The 19428-nt window shown below is 41.5% G+C and overlaps 1 protein-coding gene and 1 long non-coding RNA gene across 2 annotated transcripts in view; both read right to left on the reverse strand.

Annotated features, from left to right (window-relative positions):
- The window catches only part of LOC127534538 (uncharacterized), a 76013-nt gene that overhangs the window by 24879 nt on the left and 31706 nt on the right, over positions 1-19428 (reverse strand). The window lies entirely within an intron of this gene.
- Positions 3365-5342, reverse strand: bhlhe23 (basic helix-loop-helix family, member e23). Its single transcript, XM_022192052.2, has one exon. It carries the CDS (start codon positions 4784-4786, stop codon positions 4103-4105), a length of 684 nt encoding a protein of 227 aa, XP_022047744.1. The 5' UTR covers positions 4787-5342; the 3' UTR covers positions 3365-4102.

A 19428-nucleotide genomic window follows, 5' to 3' on the forward strand; every position in this document is an offset into this window, starting at 1 on the left:
ACACACACACATAAGCACTGCAACTGACTTGTCTTGGTCTATTGTTTATCTCACATCCTCACCCCTTCCCCCCTTTTGTGAACCTGCTCAAAAAACAAGCCCTCTTATGCCACGTCACATCTAACGCCTCGACGATGCCTCTGTGAGCAAATTTTAATGAAAAGGAAAAACCTCCAACGTTTTATAAACCCCTCGGTCCCCCACTATAAGCATAATCAGACTTGAAGTATGTTCATTTTCCTTCAAGGCCCCTGTTGTAAGCACAGTCTGTGTGTGTGAGATAGAGTGCTACAATGTGCATCAGACACATGAGCTTGCACATGGAGAGAACTTAATTAGAGAAAACAGCGCTGTCAGATGCATTAGGCAGAGGTACGCACTTAAGGGCATATGGTTTTAGTAGTATACCATCGGGTTGGAGAAAAGCACACAAACATACCTCAAAGCTCCGAGCCATGCTAATGAAATCACTCCCTTTCTATCCCACTGAGAGCAAACACAAATGTTTACAGACATCACACAGTCTGTCCGTACTCCTGCACCACACTGGGCTGTCGTGAGAGTGGTAGAAGCACTAACTGTGGTGCAGCGGGTTTGTCTCAATAAAGACACTGTCAGCAAGCGATGAAAGGTGAGAATAGGCAGCCAGATGTCACCCTGTTATAGTTTTTTTTTTTAATGGACATGATTTATTTTATCTTGTCATTTTAACCTGTATTTCAGTGTCCCTTAAATATAGTCTTTCAACAGATTGCATGCATTATAATTTAGCATTTTATAACACTTTAAAATCAACCACGCAGCTAGAAATCGACAGATTAAATCATGTTTATCTGCAGTACTCCTACTACCTGTTTGAAAAATTGCCTCTGTGAGAAGCACACAGAAATGACGCAGGTTAAAATGCATCTATATTTTTCACATTCTGTGTGTGTGAGGTGACTCCCCACTCTGCTGGTAGAACAGATCACTCAGATGCAACTGAAATACATTTGTTGTATATTCTAAGTAGACATAAATATCTTTCCATGTAGTGCATTTGTAACTTAAATTGGTAACTTTAAATATTGCTTTATAATTGCAGAAGTCTTTCAGAAAGGCTCATTTTGTTTTTGTTTTTTACATCATGACACACATGACAAACCTTTTAACACTGCCCAAGGCATATTCAGGCATCGATCTGTTTTCTGTGTCGCATTCACAAATTAATACATTTGTATGATACTAACTCTGTGGACAAAAAAATTATAATCTTCATGTTTTTGTATTATCAGGTTTTTTTTGCTGTACATTAAACATACAATTAATTGAGTTTCTAAACCCAATTCCTTTAGCAAAGCATCAAGTTATATTTATCTGATGTTGCACTAGAATGTAAATGTTATAAGTGACATGAATTGTATATTAACTGAAAATAAAGTAAACTGAAATGATATAATTTACACCTCTCTGCCATCAAGTTAAATGAACACTCAGCACACGCTTCAGCACCAACGCTCTTGGCACTAAGCATGCTTAACCACTTTTTACATCTTCAAATGTAGGTTTTACAGTGACGAAAATGTGAAACACACTAACAAAACGTAATAATGTACTAATCTACAAAACTATCCTCATCATAAAGACAGATAATTGATGATTTGATGTAGACTCCATCCGCTGCTGGAAGGTTGAAGGACCACAAAATATGTGACCTGCAAAAACACAAATCTGTCTGAATGTATAGATAGCCAACATGCCAAAGGACACGCTGCCACCAAGCACACCGACGGCCATTAAGATGATAATGTGACACAATAAAACATATATCTGAGCAGCTCGACATCACAGGCCTATAGGGAGAAAAAAGTGACCGCCCAGCCATCCGTACACAAAAGCCACCATCTCATTTATGACAATTAGGCTGTACAGAGACTGATGGAGTGCAGGGCCCGAGTCCGCACATCATTGGCAGCATTTGTCACATTTCATCCCTGCTGCCCTGACTGTCTCATGGGGCCTCAGACGAGGCATGTGTCATCAGAGGGCCAATTTAAGATGCCATGGGTGGCCTGTTGTTGTGACATGTATCTAAATTGTTGGAGAGAGACTGCGGTGGATCACTTAGTGAGTCTCTGACTTGCATAAACAGACTGGCTCTAATGTAAATGTGATCTAATGCATTCTTGAACAGTTTGTGTTTAGTGTGAACGCCAATATTAATGCACAGATGAATGAAAAGCACCTGTGAGATTCAAAGCAATGATATCTTAAGGCTTAGCTCAGGATTGCAAAAAAGTGGATGCTGTTAATCACATAATTATCCAACTTTGCAAAGTGGTTGTGATGGAAAAAGCATATAATCCGTGCAAAGGCAGTTTAATTTAATTCAGTACGACTTCACTGGAAATTAATAGCTCATGTCTGCTGTAAATTATACACTACAGATACACTTAAATTCTGTTTTGTTAAGTAATGTGCTTTTATTTAAACCCAGAAAAATCCCAAACTGAAATATACTGATGAACTACAAAGATTAACACTAATATCAGTGCTGCACCCTGCAGACTAACATGAACAAAGGTCGATCAAGTGTCATTTTGTGGGTAAAGGTGCCTGCTGACAGAAATATAAAAACAACCTAAGACAAAGAAACCACAACCAGGAATGCACTTCAAACAGAAATGGCACATTTTATATATATTTACATGCCCTCCTCTAAATGCATCCACTACCCAACCTGCAAACGAAAACGGGCCCAGTAACGCTCACTGAATTAAGTCTAGCAAGGAGACAGGGGCAGAAATCGTGTTAATAGCTGTCCAGGGTATAAGAGCCCGCCAAGGAAAGCCTGCAATCACCCAAATACCCAGAGACAGGTCGTGGGTGCCCCGGGCGGCTCTTGCGCCCTTCCCCTCAGCGCCACCGACCCCACTGCGTGCCAAACGGGCCCCACCAGCCTCACTGAGCTCATTTAGACCCATCTCTTCATGTCAGAGGCTTCTCGTGCAAGAAAAGAAAGTTGCCAACTCATTTTTTTTTTGGGAGGGGGGGGGGGGTCACTTAGAGGGTGAGAAGTGGAAATCATTTTCGCAGCGTGAGATCTGATTTTCAGATATCGCAGTGGCAGCAATTTGCTGATAATTTCCATTTACGGTTAATTTTACGCTCTTTTTTTTTTTGGCGTAAAGTGGATTAGATTTGGCTGTTTCACAAACTACAACAAATCTTTTTCTTTGTGTAATTACAAGTAAAAAGAAAGTGTGAGTGGAAAATCTATTTAAATAAGCTGTATTTTCGTCTGCAATGATTTCTGTCTTTTAAGTGTATATTAAAAAGGTGCCTATAAAGCTGTCAAGCTGTTGTGGAAATGAAGCAAACCGGGTCCGAGCATAGATATGTGTTTTAATTATAAAGACATATAAACAATATATGAAATCCATGTTCGCAACACAACCAAAAACGCTCCTTTCAGTTCATAGGCTGTTAGTTATATAACCATTAGTATAACCGGGCTTGAAGCAAGTGATTTTCTTTTTTCAAAGTTGTACAATACAATCATGTGAAATGTGCAATCACTTAAAATAAAATAAACAAACTCGTCAACACATCGTATCAGAAAATATATCAGCCAACATCACATCAGATATTTTTTTTATCCCCCACATAGCGTCATACAAGTCAGTCAAGGGAAATCTTCTCTTGAATTCCTGTTTCAAATCTAAAAATCCAGATTAGATCGCATTTCTTGGCATTTCTACTTGTTGTGTTGTTGTTGAATGTTGCATAGATTACAAATGAGAGCTGGAAAAAGAAAAAATTGACCCAGAATTTGGCCTGTAGTGTCTGCAACTACGAGCGACAGAAAGTAACAAGGGGGCACAAGAAGGCCTAAACAGTTCATTTTCTATGTAGCGTTTGTTAAGTCTGGATGAAACATCGCAAGTATAATTACTTAACCATATCTTAAGATTATGCATTAGACTAAAAATCGTTTTATTTTTCCACAGAATGATTTTTAAAAATAACTAGAGTGGGAGAAAGAGAGAGAGAGCGAGAGCGAGAGAGAGAGAGACATGGGTGCAGTAAAGGTAAAAGTTCTGTAAAGAGAGTTAAAACCAAATCAAGGCTTGTCGTTACAGTGTTTGAAGATACTCGACGGTGCCCCGGAATAAGTGGTGCACTTTTCGGCACAGGTGGCGAGAGCGGAGCCCGAGAAGGGGTAGACGGCAGCCTGTCCAAAGGGCGCCAGGGCGGTGGGGATCGGTGAGGTTATGGTCTGTCCCTGGTTCAGATACGCCACCAGCCGCCTCATCTCCTCCAGAGCCTGAGCCTGCATGAGGATGTAGTTCTTGGCCAGGAGGAGGGTGGCTATTTTGGAGAGTTTTCTCACCGAGGGGCTGTGGGCGTAGGGAATAACGGCGCGCAGGCCGTCCAGCGCGTCGTTCAGGTCGTGCATCCTCCTCCTCTCCCGGGCGTTGATGCTGAGCCGCAGGGAGCGCTGCTCCTTGGACTTCTTGGCCAGGGCCCCCCCGGGCTTGTCGTCCCCGAAAGACGAGCCCCTCTTCCGGGAGTCCAGCGAGTCGAAGCCGTCCTCGTCGTCGCTCGTGTGCTCCCCGCCGCTCTCGTTGGACTTCGCGGTCTGCCCGGAGAGGAAGTCGGTGGCCGGCGTGAGCGGGAACCGGCCGGGACTTCCAGCACCATGGCCAGCGCCAAACCCGAAGGCTGACTGGCCGTAGCGCTGCGTCAGGTCGAGGAGCGCGTCGTTGCTGATGGACTTGAGCAGGTTCTCTTCGCTGGCGTTCATTTTCTCTCTTCCAGAGCAGATTCGGAACCAGGAAAAGTCTACTCTTCTTCTCCTGCTTTTTTGTTCTCCTTTTCTTGCCTTTTGTTTTGAAAGCTCGTACTCACGTCTTTCCAAGAGTTGCTGTTTTCTAGGAGTTCCTCTCTTCTTCCCTTTCCTCTGTCAGCGCAGTGACTCTTCAAGAAGGAGGCTGTGAGTCTGAAGCTGAGCCTCTACATGCGTTCACCTCCTCTGTGCACTGCGCTCCCCCCTTGTTGCGCGCATAGCCCACGTTCAGCAACACTTCTCTAATTGTGCTCGGTGAGACCGGAGCTGCTCGTGTGTCCCCCCGTTTTTTTTCTCTCTTCTTTTCTCTTTTCCTACAGTCGCCTTTCCTCCTCTCTCTCGTGTCTTCCTTGCCCTCCCTCGCCTTGGGCAGATTGTGACTGGCGCTCTGCCCTGCTCGCAAGTTAGTAGGAGCACGCGGCCCGCCGGGATTATGTGCCCGTCCAATCAGGGGGGCGTTTTAATTAACTCGCAGAAGAGCGCAGGTCTGCTCCCAATTCCAGTCATCAAGTGAGAACTGCAACGCAAACTGACACGCAGCCCAGTTGTGTCTGTTATAGCCCGTCCACTATATAATATATATATAGAGAGAGAGAGAAAGAAAGAGAGAGAACCATCATCTATAGATTGTCTAACTAGGACGCAGATGTCACCTGCTTTTTGGGAAATTGCGCACAAAAAAGCGCAAAAACATAAGCAGCCCACTCAGCTGTGTGGAGATCAGAAAGTGAGCGATGGGGCTGAGGTGCAGAAACACTCTGACAGGACATGTGGAAGTGGTGAGGTTTGGGGATGTGACCTCCTGATTCCAATTTTTTTGTTGCGACCTATCGTTTTTGTGGAGTAGATAGCTGGACCTGATGACATAAACCTTGATGCTTAGGTGACAGCTTGCAGCTTGATTCGGACAGATACCGCGAAGAGTAAACTTCCAAACAAACTCCTCACATTTTGTGCAAGCAGGGTCAGCTGCAAAATTCTCAGGTTCACCTCAGAAGCTGCATCTTACACTGGTCGGCCAGCGATTTGGCAAAAGACGAGCAAACAGTACATCATGGAAACTCCATTTTAGGATAACCTTAAAGCATTTGATAGCTGTCACGATTAAAGGGGCCACCTTAAAGAAAAATAAAGGCAATTGATTCCATCCAGGTGAACTCAAAACTCTCAGAGGAGCATCAGAGGTCAGTAATAGTTCTTAATATTAGCCCATAAATATAACACAAGTCATAAAATCAGTCTTGTTTCGCTTGTGGAACATCTCCTAAGGTTAAGAAACAGGTGTCCTGACTGCTACCAGTGAAGCAACTTGATAGTGAAGACAAGGATGCCACGCTGTGTCCAGTGTGGAGCATTACACCAGAAAGAGGCCTCCTGTGATAAACCAGAGCTCCACTTTCAGTACAACTCTCTGCATGACTGTGTTTGTGTGATGGTGCCACCCTGTGGAGGAAGCTAGAAATGCTACACATCAGTGAATGGCAGCTTGGTGAGGGTCATAAGTGTTTTGCTTTTGATATTTTGAGAGGTTTTGATTCCATTCGGTTGTTATTCTTGAGGTCATATGAAGTGTTTGGAGGATTTCTGAAGTCGACCTCCGCCTCCGCACAAAACAACATCAGAGTGTTTTACTTTTTGTCACTTCACTTGGATGTTTGACCTTTGCTGTGCAGAATGGTGCAGGGATGGATGCTGGAGGGGCTGTTTTCACCTTCATCTGCTGAAGGGAAGAAGCTTTTCTCTTCTCACCTTAAATCTGAGTGCAAAGTGTGCCGTTCTAATCATATGCAAATGTAATCGCCGTAATGCGTTTGACAGATGGTGTCATTATGTTCCTGTTAATATTATTATTATGTTGCCTTATACCGCCTTGAAAAGAATCTAATAAAACTGTGATTACAGACTTCTATTAAAACTGACACATATTATTAATTGGCATTTGGTGTATAATGACTCAACTATTTAGCTGTGGATTAAGCTGGTATTCCCATTTAATGCAGCGGTGGTCAAATATTTTCAATGGTGGATTGATTTTTGTCGTATTTCAATGGATTTAATACAATTTATGTTTGTGTGAGGAAAACACTACTGAAAAACATTAAGTAACTGGTGTAAATATCCAAGAACATACAATAGAAGATGAATGGGCTCATTTAGGACTGATCTGTAACAACTGCTCAAAAGGTATAGTGATAAACAAAGGTGTAAATTCATGAATAAAGGAGCTGATTAAGACAGCCAATGTGACATTAAAACACACACAAACAAAGCTAACCAACATACAAAATTCAAAAGACATGGAATTGTGTAGAAACATGCAAGATATTTTCATGCAGAAACATCAATAAAGATACATTTAGATATAGATTTTGGTCTGATGTAGTTACGCAGAGAACAGCAACAAGAAAACAACAGTTTGCTCTAACGTTGACTTTTCACAGTAGGAGAAACATCAGTGGTATTTACAATGCGACTGCCACTCAGTGAGTTCTGATCAGGTGACAGTGATCTACTAATATCAGGACCCCAAAAATGGGGCAGTTAAATGAAGTTCAACCACCTTTCATTTAATTTATCTTTATCTGTATCTTTCCTGCTGTGGCAAACCAAAACGTAAAAGAGAAGTGCACAACCCCACAGAGCATGAGGATTTTCCACATATCGAAAAGATGCAGGTTGTAGCTACAATACACAGATTCTCATTGTTGAGTTCAAAAAGTAGCATCAGGCAAAACTGTGCAATTCTTCTCCTGCACAAATGTTAATGTTCTGTTCTGTTCATGCAGAGTCTGCCTAATGTAGATGTTAAAGAAGCGGAGGAAGAATTGAAAACACTACATGCTGCTGCGCTACATTTTCTAAAGCAGCTATTTTATTAATGATTGGTGATAAAAACAACAGAACTCATGTCATGAGTTTTGTCTGTCAGTGTGGCTACAAATACAACACACTCCACTGCAGCAGCATCTTCCTGGACCATGTGATGGTTTCATTTTCTGACACTCACAGGCGATTGTATGATACTTTAGCCAGCAGATGGCAGAAAAGTCCAAGAATTGAGAGAATACTTGGATCACATTAAAATGGACAACACAATGTTTGTCATAAGGATAATTTAGTATTTCTTTTGGTGTATTTTTTGGTAATTAGGGTCAGATAATTCTGTCCATTTGATATATGTTCATGTTAATCCAGCTGTGCAACAATCTGAAAATCTTTTTGTAAACATGATATATACAAACTAAAAGCTTCACTATGTGCACCTTTTAAAAAAATAATCGATATTACTAACTTTTAAACCATCGTCTAAGGGAAGAAATGTGTCAAGTGCATGCAATAAAGGTACAGCTGTGCTTCTCAGTCCACAGAGATCACATCCCCTAGTGTTCAGCTCACAGCACTACATGGAGTCGTCACCTTTTTTCTCTCCCCCTGGCAAGACTGGGCGCTAAAAGCTTCTGATTCACAGAATGGAAGAAATGCAAAAGTGTCAACACACCAACTAATAATACATGATGCTTTTAAAGCCTATGCTGCGGCTCCGCGTCGCCATGGCAACTGCAGGCTCAGCTGCCATGCAATGGTGGCATACAACATTCAGCTGTGACTGTGTGTGCTGAGAGGAGGGCCTCACATTGCAGTGAGAGGAGAGGGCCACCACGGGGCAGGAAAGTATTTTCTATTCGCTGTGAATTCGGTTGCAGTCGCATTTGACGGGAACAATGCACGTGTGCATGAGGACATGAGAGTGTTCATGCGTGCAGATAAGCAGCTGCAAGCATCCGAAATGTGCACAAACACTGGCACCCTTCTACCTGTTATTTTTGCTCCTTGTATCACAGATGCAGTGGAATGAGAGCATTATCTGAGAATATTTTTTAGGGTTATCTGTGGCTGATATTCAAAGTTACACCAGGTCTTCATTACTGCTAACATGTTGTTTATGAAGCCCCAGCAGGATCCACACATGAGAGTTTTTCTCTTCGGGCTGTCTTTTATATCCTAATTTTCAGCACTACTCTTTCTGTCTGACTCACTCCCCCTTTCTCTCTCTTTCTCTCTCTCTCTCTCTCTCTCTCTCTCTCTCACACACACACACACACACACACACACACACACACACACACACACACACACACACACACACACACACACACACACACACACACACACACACACACACACAAACACACACACATCAAAGTCCTGCTCTGAGTAAAGATGGAACAGGCTCCTTTGATCTCTCCCTGCCGACTCTGATTAATGTGTGGATTTACAGTGCAGACCTACAGGGACCTGGCAGCCAAGACACCCCTCTGCTGCACTGGAATCTAGTTTTCATTGCAAATAATTACAGCCCCTTTATTTTATTCATTGCTCCAATCACGATGCTTTCAGTAAAAGCCACTCATGAAACAAACCCAAGCCTCTCTCAACCTTAAGCACCCCAAATCCCCAAAACCTCACAGCTGTCACAGATCACAAGACACTATACACGCCATACCTGCCCAATCAGAGAAGATTACACAAAGTTTCTGTTTTGCAAAGCCTTTGCCCTTCGAATCAAAACACTTAGTTACATCTCAGAATAGATGAGAAGTTAGTTAGTTCGAGATAGCTGTGATCAGTGCGGTGCATGTTTAATTCAGCCGCTCTTGGCAGTCAGTTGAAATGGTGGGTACAGTGTTGGTGTTTGGTGCGAGGCTTGCTGACAAAAAAACGGAGCGAATGTTGGAGAAATTTAGCATCGAGCATCAAAGGAAGTGTTTGCAGAGCACACATTGCACATTGTACTTTGTGCATTGCCCATTGCACCCACGTTTCATCACAAGCCAAGCCAAAATAAGTAAACAAAGTGCCCACTCTTGACTTTGTCTTCGTTCTTTTTACCCCCATAATTCTGTCCTCCATGTCTCTCTCCCTCTTTCTCCATTTTTTTTGTCTTCCTTCACTGCAGTGCAATGCAGATTTTTCACAGGGTGGAGGTATGGTAGAGATAGGCGGGGTCCCATGAATAATTGTTGAAGATATTTTTACTCTGACCCACTTTGGAGTCCCTTTCGCCCCCCTTAAAGGTGCCGCAGCCTTATTCTGTATTAAGTCAACATAGGATGTTTAAATGAGTGCCACAAAGGGGTAAAAAAAAAAAAGGAGTAAATTCACAAGTGAGTTGTGTGGTCTCAGCTCTCAAATGCGTCTCCAGGGCTTTCCAAGGATCTGTGTCCAATATCACCACAATGACCCCTCACCAGCTTCACTGAGAGATGCCTCAGACTTAAGAAACTTACTGAAAAACATAAAGTGATCTTCCAGTCTTGCAATACTTGACTTCATGAACAATGAATTGTTTAGAGGCGTTCGCTAAACGTATGGATGAATCTTTAGCAGTGAAACCTCCAAATTAACTGACAATAAGGCCATAAAGGAGTATTATGCTGTCTCAATTATTTAAAAAACTGATAATTGTTTTGATGCTACATGTCATTTTTTTTTACCTTACAGTAAAAAAATGCACCATATTTTAAACAGCAGATGATGAAAAAAGCAACGCGCAAAACATACATTAATACTAACAGGTGCTCACAGTTGTCTATCAAGCGAACAGGAGGAGCAAGTCTCGCCACAGTCTGCAGGCAGCCAGGAATAGTATCCTCAGGCACCAAATCCACTGTCTGTCCACGAACAAGCCCAAAAAGCTTCCAAGCGGTCTTTTCAGTACTCTTTGGCTGGAGATTGGTATGTGGGCAAGCATTGAGCATCGTGAGTTCATACGAGAGCTGGTAGCAGCTGAGTTAAGTCAGGTTGAGTTGTGTAAACAGGTTTTTTTAGAGCTGAATGATCTCATCAGCGCGCGCATACAGCGACGGTAAACCTCGAGGGAGAAAACGTGATTCAGTCAGTGACCACCTGCACTGCTTAAAACAAGCTTAACTCTGTATGTCACACAATACTCGATTGAGTTGGTAATAATGCTTAAGGTTGGAATGCTTCTCTTTTGATGCTAGCAGGTAGTAAAAGTCAAGCTAGAAAGAGCTTTTGTTAGTGTCTTTGGAGTGCGTGCATATAGCTATTTACATATAGCTTTCTTAAAGAATCAGGGCAAAAGATTTGTTTGTTGCTGCATTTTAGCTGATAGTTAAACAGTTTCTGCGTGCCTGCCAGTGCTAATGAACATTTTGCATACTGTTATTGTCTCCAATTCATTTTCTGTTTCTGCTGCTGTCATAACAAAGATATGTAAGAAGATACTGGTAGATTTCTTTTTATTTACTGGAAAGTAGGACACTAAATTTCGTCTGAATATCTATACTGAAACATAGCTGAAACCTAAAATGTTCAATGCTTGATATATGTAGAGATTTGGATCCACATGATGTATATGAAGGGAATATGACACCCAAATGTTCTGGCATGAAACGGATTGAACCGACAGAAGACAGCGAGAATCAGAGCACTGCGGCAGCATATAAAGAAAACACAACTGCTTACTAATGGTTTTGTTGGCTTTAGCAGACGACATCACATCAACCCAATCTTGGCTTCTCGCTGTTGGCTCCACGTTTGGTTTAGAATTGATTTTACTGATCACTTTTAAGGCTGCCTGGGTCTGACTCCAAGCTACATAGCAGAAATATTGACCCCGAGATCCTGAAGTGAGGCCCTTCTGGCTGTTTTACAGTTGAGGCTTAAATCTAAAGGTGACCAAGTTTTTGCCATCAAGGCCCCTCAGTTTTGGACCAACCTGGCTGAGAGGATAAGGCTCACAGAATCAGAGACTTCTTGTAAATCAAGTCTTGAAATCCATTTTTATAGATACGCTTTAATGTGGTGTCATTTTTACTGGTTAATAAGCGTTTTATTGCTTCTTTTATTTTATTTGCATTCATTTATGTTGACAGATTGCATTGTGTACTGTTGCATCTGTCAACCTGTTGTTTAGCTTAATTTTGAATGTATTATTATTATCATTGTTATTGTTTATGTATTTTCTTGAGTGCATGTAAATGTGATGCAAGAAATGAATCAGCAGTTAAATAAGGGACTTCAAATCTTTCTGTGCAACAAACAAAACAAAGCTTACAGGAAGAGCCACGGAAACAGAAACAGTCGTGGTGTGATGACTGTTGAAGACGGGTAAGTAATAAGGCATTAAGCTAATCTACACAATTTTGCAAGCTGTTTGCATACCGGATAAAACGGTTTCAACCAGTAACCGAATGAATTGCCAACTGAAATAAAATTGCACATAAACAGAGCCTTAACATTATGGGATGAAGAATGATCCATTATTGATTGCACAATAATGTGTGAACCGCTTAGACAAACAAGTCACTGCAGAAATGATCTCACTGAGAACCGATACACATGATATGCAGGGGTGACTTGGACTTCTTATTTAAAAGTTCAGTCTCTCTCACTGATAAGGACGTTTGTGAAATAATGGTTTCAAACTCAGGCATCCTAATTTTTTCCATAGAAGCCAAGTTACTCTGACTGATACAGGCACCATGTGTTTGCCAACAAGCTGTAGCCAGCAGGAACTGGATTTGGACGTGAAACCATTAAAGATTTTAAGTTGAAAAAAGAATGCCTTTGCTGTGGGAGAATGGAACAAACAAAAATCATTGAGTCAATATCCAATATATGCTTGCAAAGCCAATGAAAACATCTACGTACAGAAAAGTGTCTGGTTTTAGCTGTTAGCATTCACTGTTCCTGATGTAGGTTAATGACAGATTTGCTGCACATTGATTTGATAGCATATGTTAAATTTCAGCACATGTATCTCTGTAGAAAAGAAATCCCTATAATGATTAGTAAAAAGCGAAACAATACTCAAAAATTATTGAAAAAATTTTCAACATTTGGGGAAATATTTTCCAATACCACTCACAAACAGAAGTTTATATCAGGAGGTAAACTGAAAGCAGAGGCCAGAGGGATGCAATACAAACCAAGGTCGACATAGCCAGACTTTCTTTATGCGAGCTGTCTCAGCAAAACCTAAAATCCAATTCAACTATAATCAGTTTCACAACAATTATTAACTTTCTCCCAGGTTTTTTCATCATTCTCTCTGAGCACTACCTTAAAAGGGGTATTTGTCTTATCTAATTGTCATTAGACTCTGATTCTGTCAAAATCATGTCTCAAATAAGAGGAGCAGGTTGTTATAATCAAGATCTATGAGAATTTTCTTTTTTTTTCTTTACAGCGAAAAAGTGCCATCGTTGCAAATGATGCAAGAGAGAAATGCTGGTAAGAAATTGTTAATGATGTTAATTAATATATTTATTTTACCCTCAGCTTACGAACAGTGCAGCCACTTTTTTAAAAACATGTTAGCTGCACATTAGAGCTCTGAAACTTTAAACCTCATACATTTAAACATGATACTGAAGAAGTGCATTAAGGCCTGACACTCGCCCATCATGAAGAGTATGTGGAAAGCATTTTAGCCTTTGGACAAATCAAAGCGAAATAAATGCTACAGACTGAATAATTTATAGCCTTTTTTACCCAAAGGTGTAAAACAGACCTGGCAGCAAATAAACATTTATTCCTTTTTTTGCAACACTATCTGGATACAAGTGAGTTCCAATGACAACACAATGCGTATAGTTTGTGCTACTGTAACTGCACCGTTTAGCTCAGTGGTATTAGAAACATCCAACAGATGCAGATTTAATGTTTTCCCTCAGCTGAAAATCTCTATTGTTCATAGAGAATGTCGTCAGAAAAAGGACTAATAAAAGGATTACAGCTAATTTAAATCCTAAAGTCTGAACATTACCTCCCTCTGGAGCAGGTCAGGTGTGCAGCACGAGTTACCATGGTGATCTAGCAGGTTAAAAGAGAGCCACCTTTCTGACATTGAAAATTGTGGCTTTAGGCTCAACATACCTTACTAACCCATTAATCTTCCTTTATAGTACACACCACAGGCGGTCTAAAGTTTAAAACATCTTTACTCGGACTCCTAAAGCGCTCTACTTAACATTTTTGTTGTTTAATTTGGACAAAAACTGAAAAGAAAAACAGCTTTAAGGGGAGTTATGAACAGCACGTTGTAGATTTCTTGTCATCACAGTGATACTGTTAGACAGAGACAACCACTGCATTTGGAGTGAAATTGTTCCATCACACAACTTCCCATGAAACTAATGTAGTAGCATGTTTTATCCACTGGCTGACCACTGCTAACTGTATGAGCTACTACTGTTATCTAATAGACTGGACTGACTGGGTTTGACAGTGTTCTGTTGTGCAACTTTTGTTACCTCGCAGGTCAGAGTGGCCCTCTGAAGCTCCTCAAATCGGTCGTATCGTAAGGTTAGATGATCTCTAACCCCCTGCTGCATCTGTCCCTCCTGGTTACTGCCTGATTCTAGTTGCTAACTAAAACTGTCCAGAACCAAGCAAGAGACAGTCATAAGTGCATGAACAGGAGGACATGGACAAACATCATACAGATAGCACAATTTGCCGTCAGCTGAGCAAAAAAGGTAAAAAGTGACAGATTTTGTTGTCGTCGTTTGCTAAAAATCCCATGGCAAAGTTCCATCTGTGCCTTTACTTCTGTCATATAGGCACCAGAACAGACTGATGGTCAAATTTAATGTGCCGAATTGTTTTTCGTCATGTCTGAATTGGGTTTTTTTTTTGGGTGTACTGTGTAAATGTAACTGGTTGTTTTACAAATTTAAACTTAATGCATTTTGTTTTCAGCTGGTCTCTGCAGATGCATACTTTTGCATTAACAGGAAACCCTGTTAATTACAAAAGGTAACCCCATTTGAGATATTTGCTTTAACTTCTATCATTTACCTTAAATCTCTTTTTTTTTAGCTTTAACATTTTTATTGAAGTTATACGTCTGTAATACTGCAGGCAGCATGTCCATGCCCAATAACCACAATAAGTCAATTTTACATCTACTAGAGTTATCTCTTTCTCTCTTTGCCTTTGCTCACCCTTTAATGTATTACATGCCTCATATCATTTTCGAGAGCGGTTTTTCAAATTTATAATATTCAGGGGGAAAAGACAACTTGACTGGGCAATTCTTGGAGATATTGCAAGTGTGATTGCAGCTTGCAGTTATTAGAGCTAGTAGAGTCCCTCTATCAATAGCTATGCAGTCACACTAATGAATGAAGATTAAAGAGAGTGCCTGTGACATGCGTAGAAACACCAAAAGTAAGCTAAATCTTAAAGCTCACACCTAAAAAAAAGAAGAAAAAAAACCCTCCACCCCTTACCGTCAGATGTTCTTTCAAAGCCATATCTACACTAGGATGGAGACCTACTTCACTCTTTTGCTATGATCTGTTTTCTTTCTTTCTTCTTCTTTCTTTTCTGTTTTCAGATCTGCAGCTACAGGTCCCATCAACATGTCCAATGTTTTATTATCCGCTGTCTGTTTACCTCTGCTACTGTTTCTCCCTCCGCCCGCACGCCTCATCCCAACCGGCCAAAGCAGATGTCTGCCCTCCTTGAACCTGGTTGGAAGTTGTTCCTCTCCAATGTTGCAAAGAAGCTTGTTCATAAAAAAATCCTTGAGAATCATCGGATCCCCCTGGTTTTCCATGTGTATTTTTATCAGGCCTTAACTTCAGTTTTAAACTTGTCAGGTTAATCTCCATAATTAATATTACTGTAGGGTTTTAGCCTTAATATTTAAATTAGCCAGGTTAATCTCTATAATTAATAATACCGTTGGGTGTGCTGGTTAATATTTAATGTAGTCAGGTAAATTTGTATTTTATATAATTTGGAAGGGTTTAACTGTAATATTTAAATACCTCAGGTAAATTTACATAATAAATAACACATCAGGGTCTGAACTTTAAATTTGTAACACCAATCATATTTCTCTACTGGAAACCATTTTGGCTCAATGGCTGCTATTTGAAATATCCTATATAAATAACAGGGACGAGACTTTACCTGACTTGATGAAGAGCTTTGACAAGATCATCTGGCATATTTAGCACTGCAAGATGTTGTAGGTTTAGGTGGAAGTATAAAACACGGCTCTACTTTGTCTGCTGTTCATGTGCAATCTGCTCGCTTGGTCTAACAATGTGTCCGCCTAATTTTTGTGGAAGGCTCTGGTGACGTGCAATGAGTGAATACATTGGCAGGTACGTAGTTAGGTAAGAAGGTATACCATCTAATCACCTCGACTGTGGTGACTTTTTGGTGGCCTTTGAATGCCACAGATAACAGATGCTTTTCTTTTTTATTCTCAGAGTTCCTGTTTTTCTTGTTTCCTGACATAGACTTTCAACAAATATGACATAAAAAGCCTCTGGAATACATTTAAAACTCTAATTTTAAGGTTGATTTTACTTTTTTGTAACAAGATACACATGATTTCTATACGTTTCATCAATGGCTAGCACGATATCACCTAATTTGTTCTGTATGATGCAATAAAAAGACTTGAGGCACGACATGGACTCTAACTAAAAGCTTTGACCTTTTTGACTTAAACTTGTATTTTTCCCTTATGAAACATCTAAGGGTGAAAAGTGCTCAGAGGTGATACATTCCCTTTAATGCCACGCTGGTTGAACACAAACATGGCTGTTCATAACAAATGGTTCATTTATAATGCAACACTGAGTTAAACGCAGTGTTGCAGTCAAAGCTGTTCCACTGAAGGAGGAAAACATTTCTTACTAATTTCTAAACAAAAAAAAACTTTTTCTGGTAAGATTTATGTCTTTGAATTTTGAATATTCCTGAGCTGATCACAGAGCATCTTTATCTTATTCTGTTTGCTCCTTTTCAACCGTACTCTTCGTCTCTGTGATGATTTCGTGACATTTGTTTTCTGTCAGGGCTTTGAATATAGATAAGAACGTATAAAAACATTCCTTAAAAAAAGACAGCCGTGAATGCAAAACTGACCTGATGTGTGTTCTGTGCAAATTTAGAGAGATCTGACAGGTCCTCACCAGTTTCCACCTCACTGCTCCCGTTATCTCGCCTTGCTTATCCTCTTTTTTCCTCAGCCCTGCTATATTTCTCTCCCTTTGTCTCTCTGCGCAATAGTTTCTCTTTCTGCCTCAATCTCCCATGAATGCGTCCCTCCACCCCCACACTCTTCCCCATATTTCACAATGTGAAAAGTCACCCAGAGTTTTCCTTCTAGGGTTTTTGCGGACAGGAAGTCCATATTTAATGAAGTGACTCTCTTGTTAAAATGCTTTTAAGTGCTCCTGTGCAGGGCTTTGGGCTAGAGGGGAGGAGGCGGGGGCTGAGGCTTTTATTTATTCATTGGGCGGTTCAGTGCCTCTTCCCCGCTCTGGCTCTATGAAGAAGGGAGAGGATTAGAGGAATGAATCCCCCCCTCTTCCCCAACACACACACATGCACACCCTTCCTCCCTTGCTGGCCATGTTCCCTCCCTCGGGGGACACCCCTGCGTCAGTCCACATTAACATCCATCAGAGCATGGTGCTCTAGAGGGAGACGAGCCTCTGTCCCACTGAGTCGCACATACATGCATGAGTACATGTACAAACTCACGCACGCCCACGTACACAACACGTGCGAGGAGAGCGCACTCGCAGGGACACATACAGAGTGGCAGCAGGCGCGCTCTCAAACCAACACTCCTCGTACTTATGAGTCACAGACTCAAAGTGTCTCCGTCACCCTACTGCAGTTCCTGCCTTGAGCTACACTCAAATTCAGTTTTGTTTATACACTACATTCAAATTGGACTTGTTTCCAGAGAGCCCTCCAACATTTGAGTTACACAAGTGCAGCTGTCCCCTACTTGATCAGTAGGCGTATTTGAACAAGTTTGAACAAGCATCTGAAGACTGTCGGGAAAATAGACGGAGGAGATGGAAGACAGGGAAGAAGAGAAAGTTTCTCCCAGTGAAGGCTGAGATTTGTGCGTTGTGCTGATTCCTCTCCTCTTTGTGTGAAGTTTTTGGGCTGTCTGCTCCCTCGTTATCTCTCTCGCTTGCGGAATGGGAGGGGAGCCGAGACTCGGGCTGGATGAGAGAGGCATATCATTAACCAAGAGTGTTTCTACAACAAAGCGCAGACTCCATCAAATCCCACTCATTCCCACACACTGGTGTCATTCTCATGCAGTGAACTGCCATGTGAGAAAAAAAATGCCCTCATTTGTCGAAGACACGCATCATTTTTTTGTTGTCGGCAGGCCTAATAGAAATTCCTTTAATATTTTCCCGTCTTAAATCTGAGAATTTTGAGAAACCGGTGCTCATATCTAAAACTGGATTATATTTGTTAGGTCTGGATTGATGTGTGTGTGTGTGTGTGTGTGTGTGTGTGTGTGTGTGTGTGTGTGTGTGTGTGTGTGTGTGTGTGTGTGTGTGTGTGTGTGTGTGTGTGTGTGTGTGTGTGTCTAAGTGTGCGTTTGCATGTGTGGGTGTTGTGCGCATACACATGGATCCTTATTGGAGGGCTTCACTGTAGTCATGCAGAGGGATGCAGATTGTTTCTAATTCACTACGCTGACCTAGATTCTGAAATCAGGCACATGAAAAGAGCGATGTTGCCCCATGTCAGCACACACTAAAACATATTACCCCATGTCTCACCCTAATGTGTTATAAGATCTCCCCTCCTTTCCATTCATCACTTCTTACCTTGAAAGATCCAACTATTGATTTGATCTGCTCACACCAACTTACACATCTGTAATTCCCCCCTTTTCTCGCTTCAGAGCCTCCCTCTGCTTCGCTCTCATCTTGGAATCTAACATCAAAAAGAAATGTTAAAATGCAAATTCATTTTTCCCGGCAAGCTCAGTTCACACAAACTTATAATTGGATTCTGCCTATTAATATAAAAACTTTTCTTCATCATCATCATTGGATCTCGTATTAGTCTAACCACAATAGACATGAACCGGCTTCATTCCGTGATAAATCGGAGTCAGAAAGACGGAGAGGCAGGAGAGGACAGCGAGGACAGTCGTCTCATTAGTGTGGAGAAGTGCCTTATTGAATCATGCACCAAGCTCAAGCCAAGGTAGCACAGTTAACACAACAATTTAGGAATTAATCAGCAGCATGAGGAAAGTGTGCACATCTGCTTGGTTAACATGCGGTCAGTGATTCTCCTCTTCCACTTGGTTACATGAACTAGTCTGTTTTTCCGTTTCCCCTCCAATCAGCTGCTGCGTTCGCCCTTCGAATTTTTTTTGTCGTTGACGGGAGATGTGAACTCCAGCGAGGCTTGTCCTGCACACGCTTAAGAAACACCGATGCTAAGCCACAGAAGCAGGAAAAAGGAACCGAACAGGAGAAAATCAGCGAGCAATGGTTGGGAAAGAGACAGACGGCCTGAGAGAGAGCACCAGATGCTGTGTGGGAGGGTTATTTAATTGATGATATCACACCTCTTTCCCTCTTCCTCTCCCTCTTGTTCTCCCTCTTTTCTTCCTCGAACACACACATGCACATCCACAGACACACACATTAGCGCTCGTGCACACTGTATTTGCCCTGTCACCTTCTTATCCTTGCATGACACACCGCCCACACTTATCCCTGCTCCATCCTGCCCACCTTGGGCTCCCCAGAGATTTGCGAGGCCCGCAGCTC

The sequence above is a fragment of the Acanthochromis polyacanthus genome, chromosome 6 (assembly GCF_021347895.1).
Source record: "Acanthochromis polyacanthus isolate Apoly-LR-REF ecotype Palm Island chromosome 6, KAUST_Apoly_ChrSc, whole genome shotgun sequence".
Lineage (NCBI taxonomy): Eukaryota > Metazoa > Chordata > Actinopteri > Pomacentridae > Acanthochromis > Acanthochromis polyacanthus.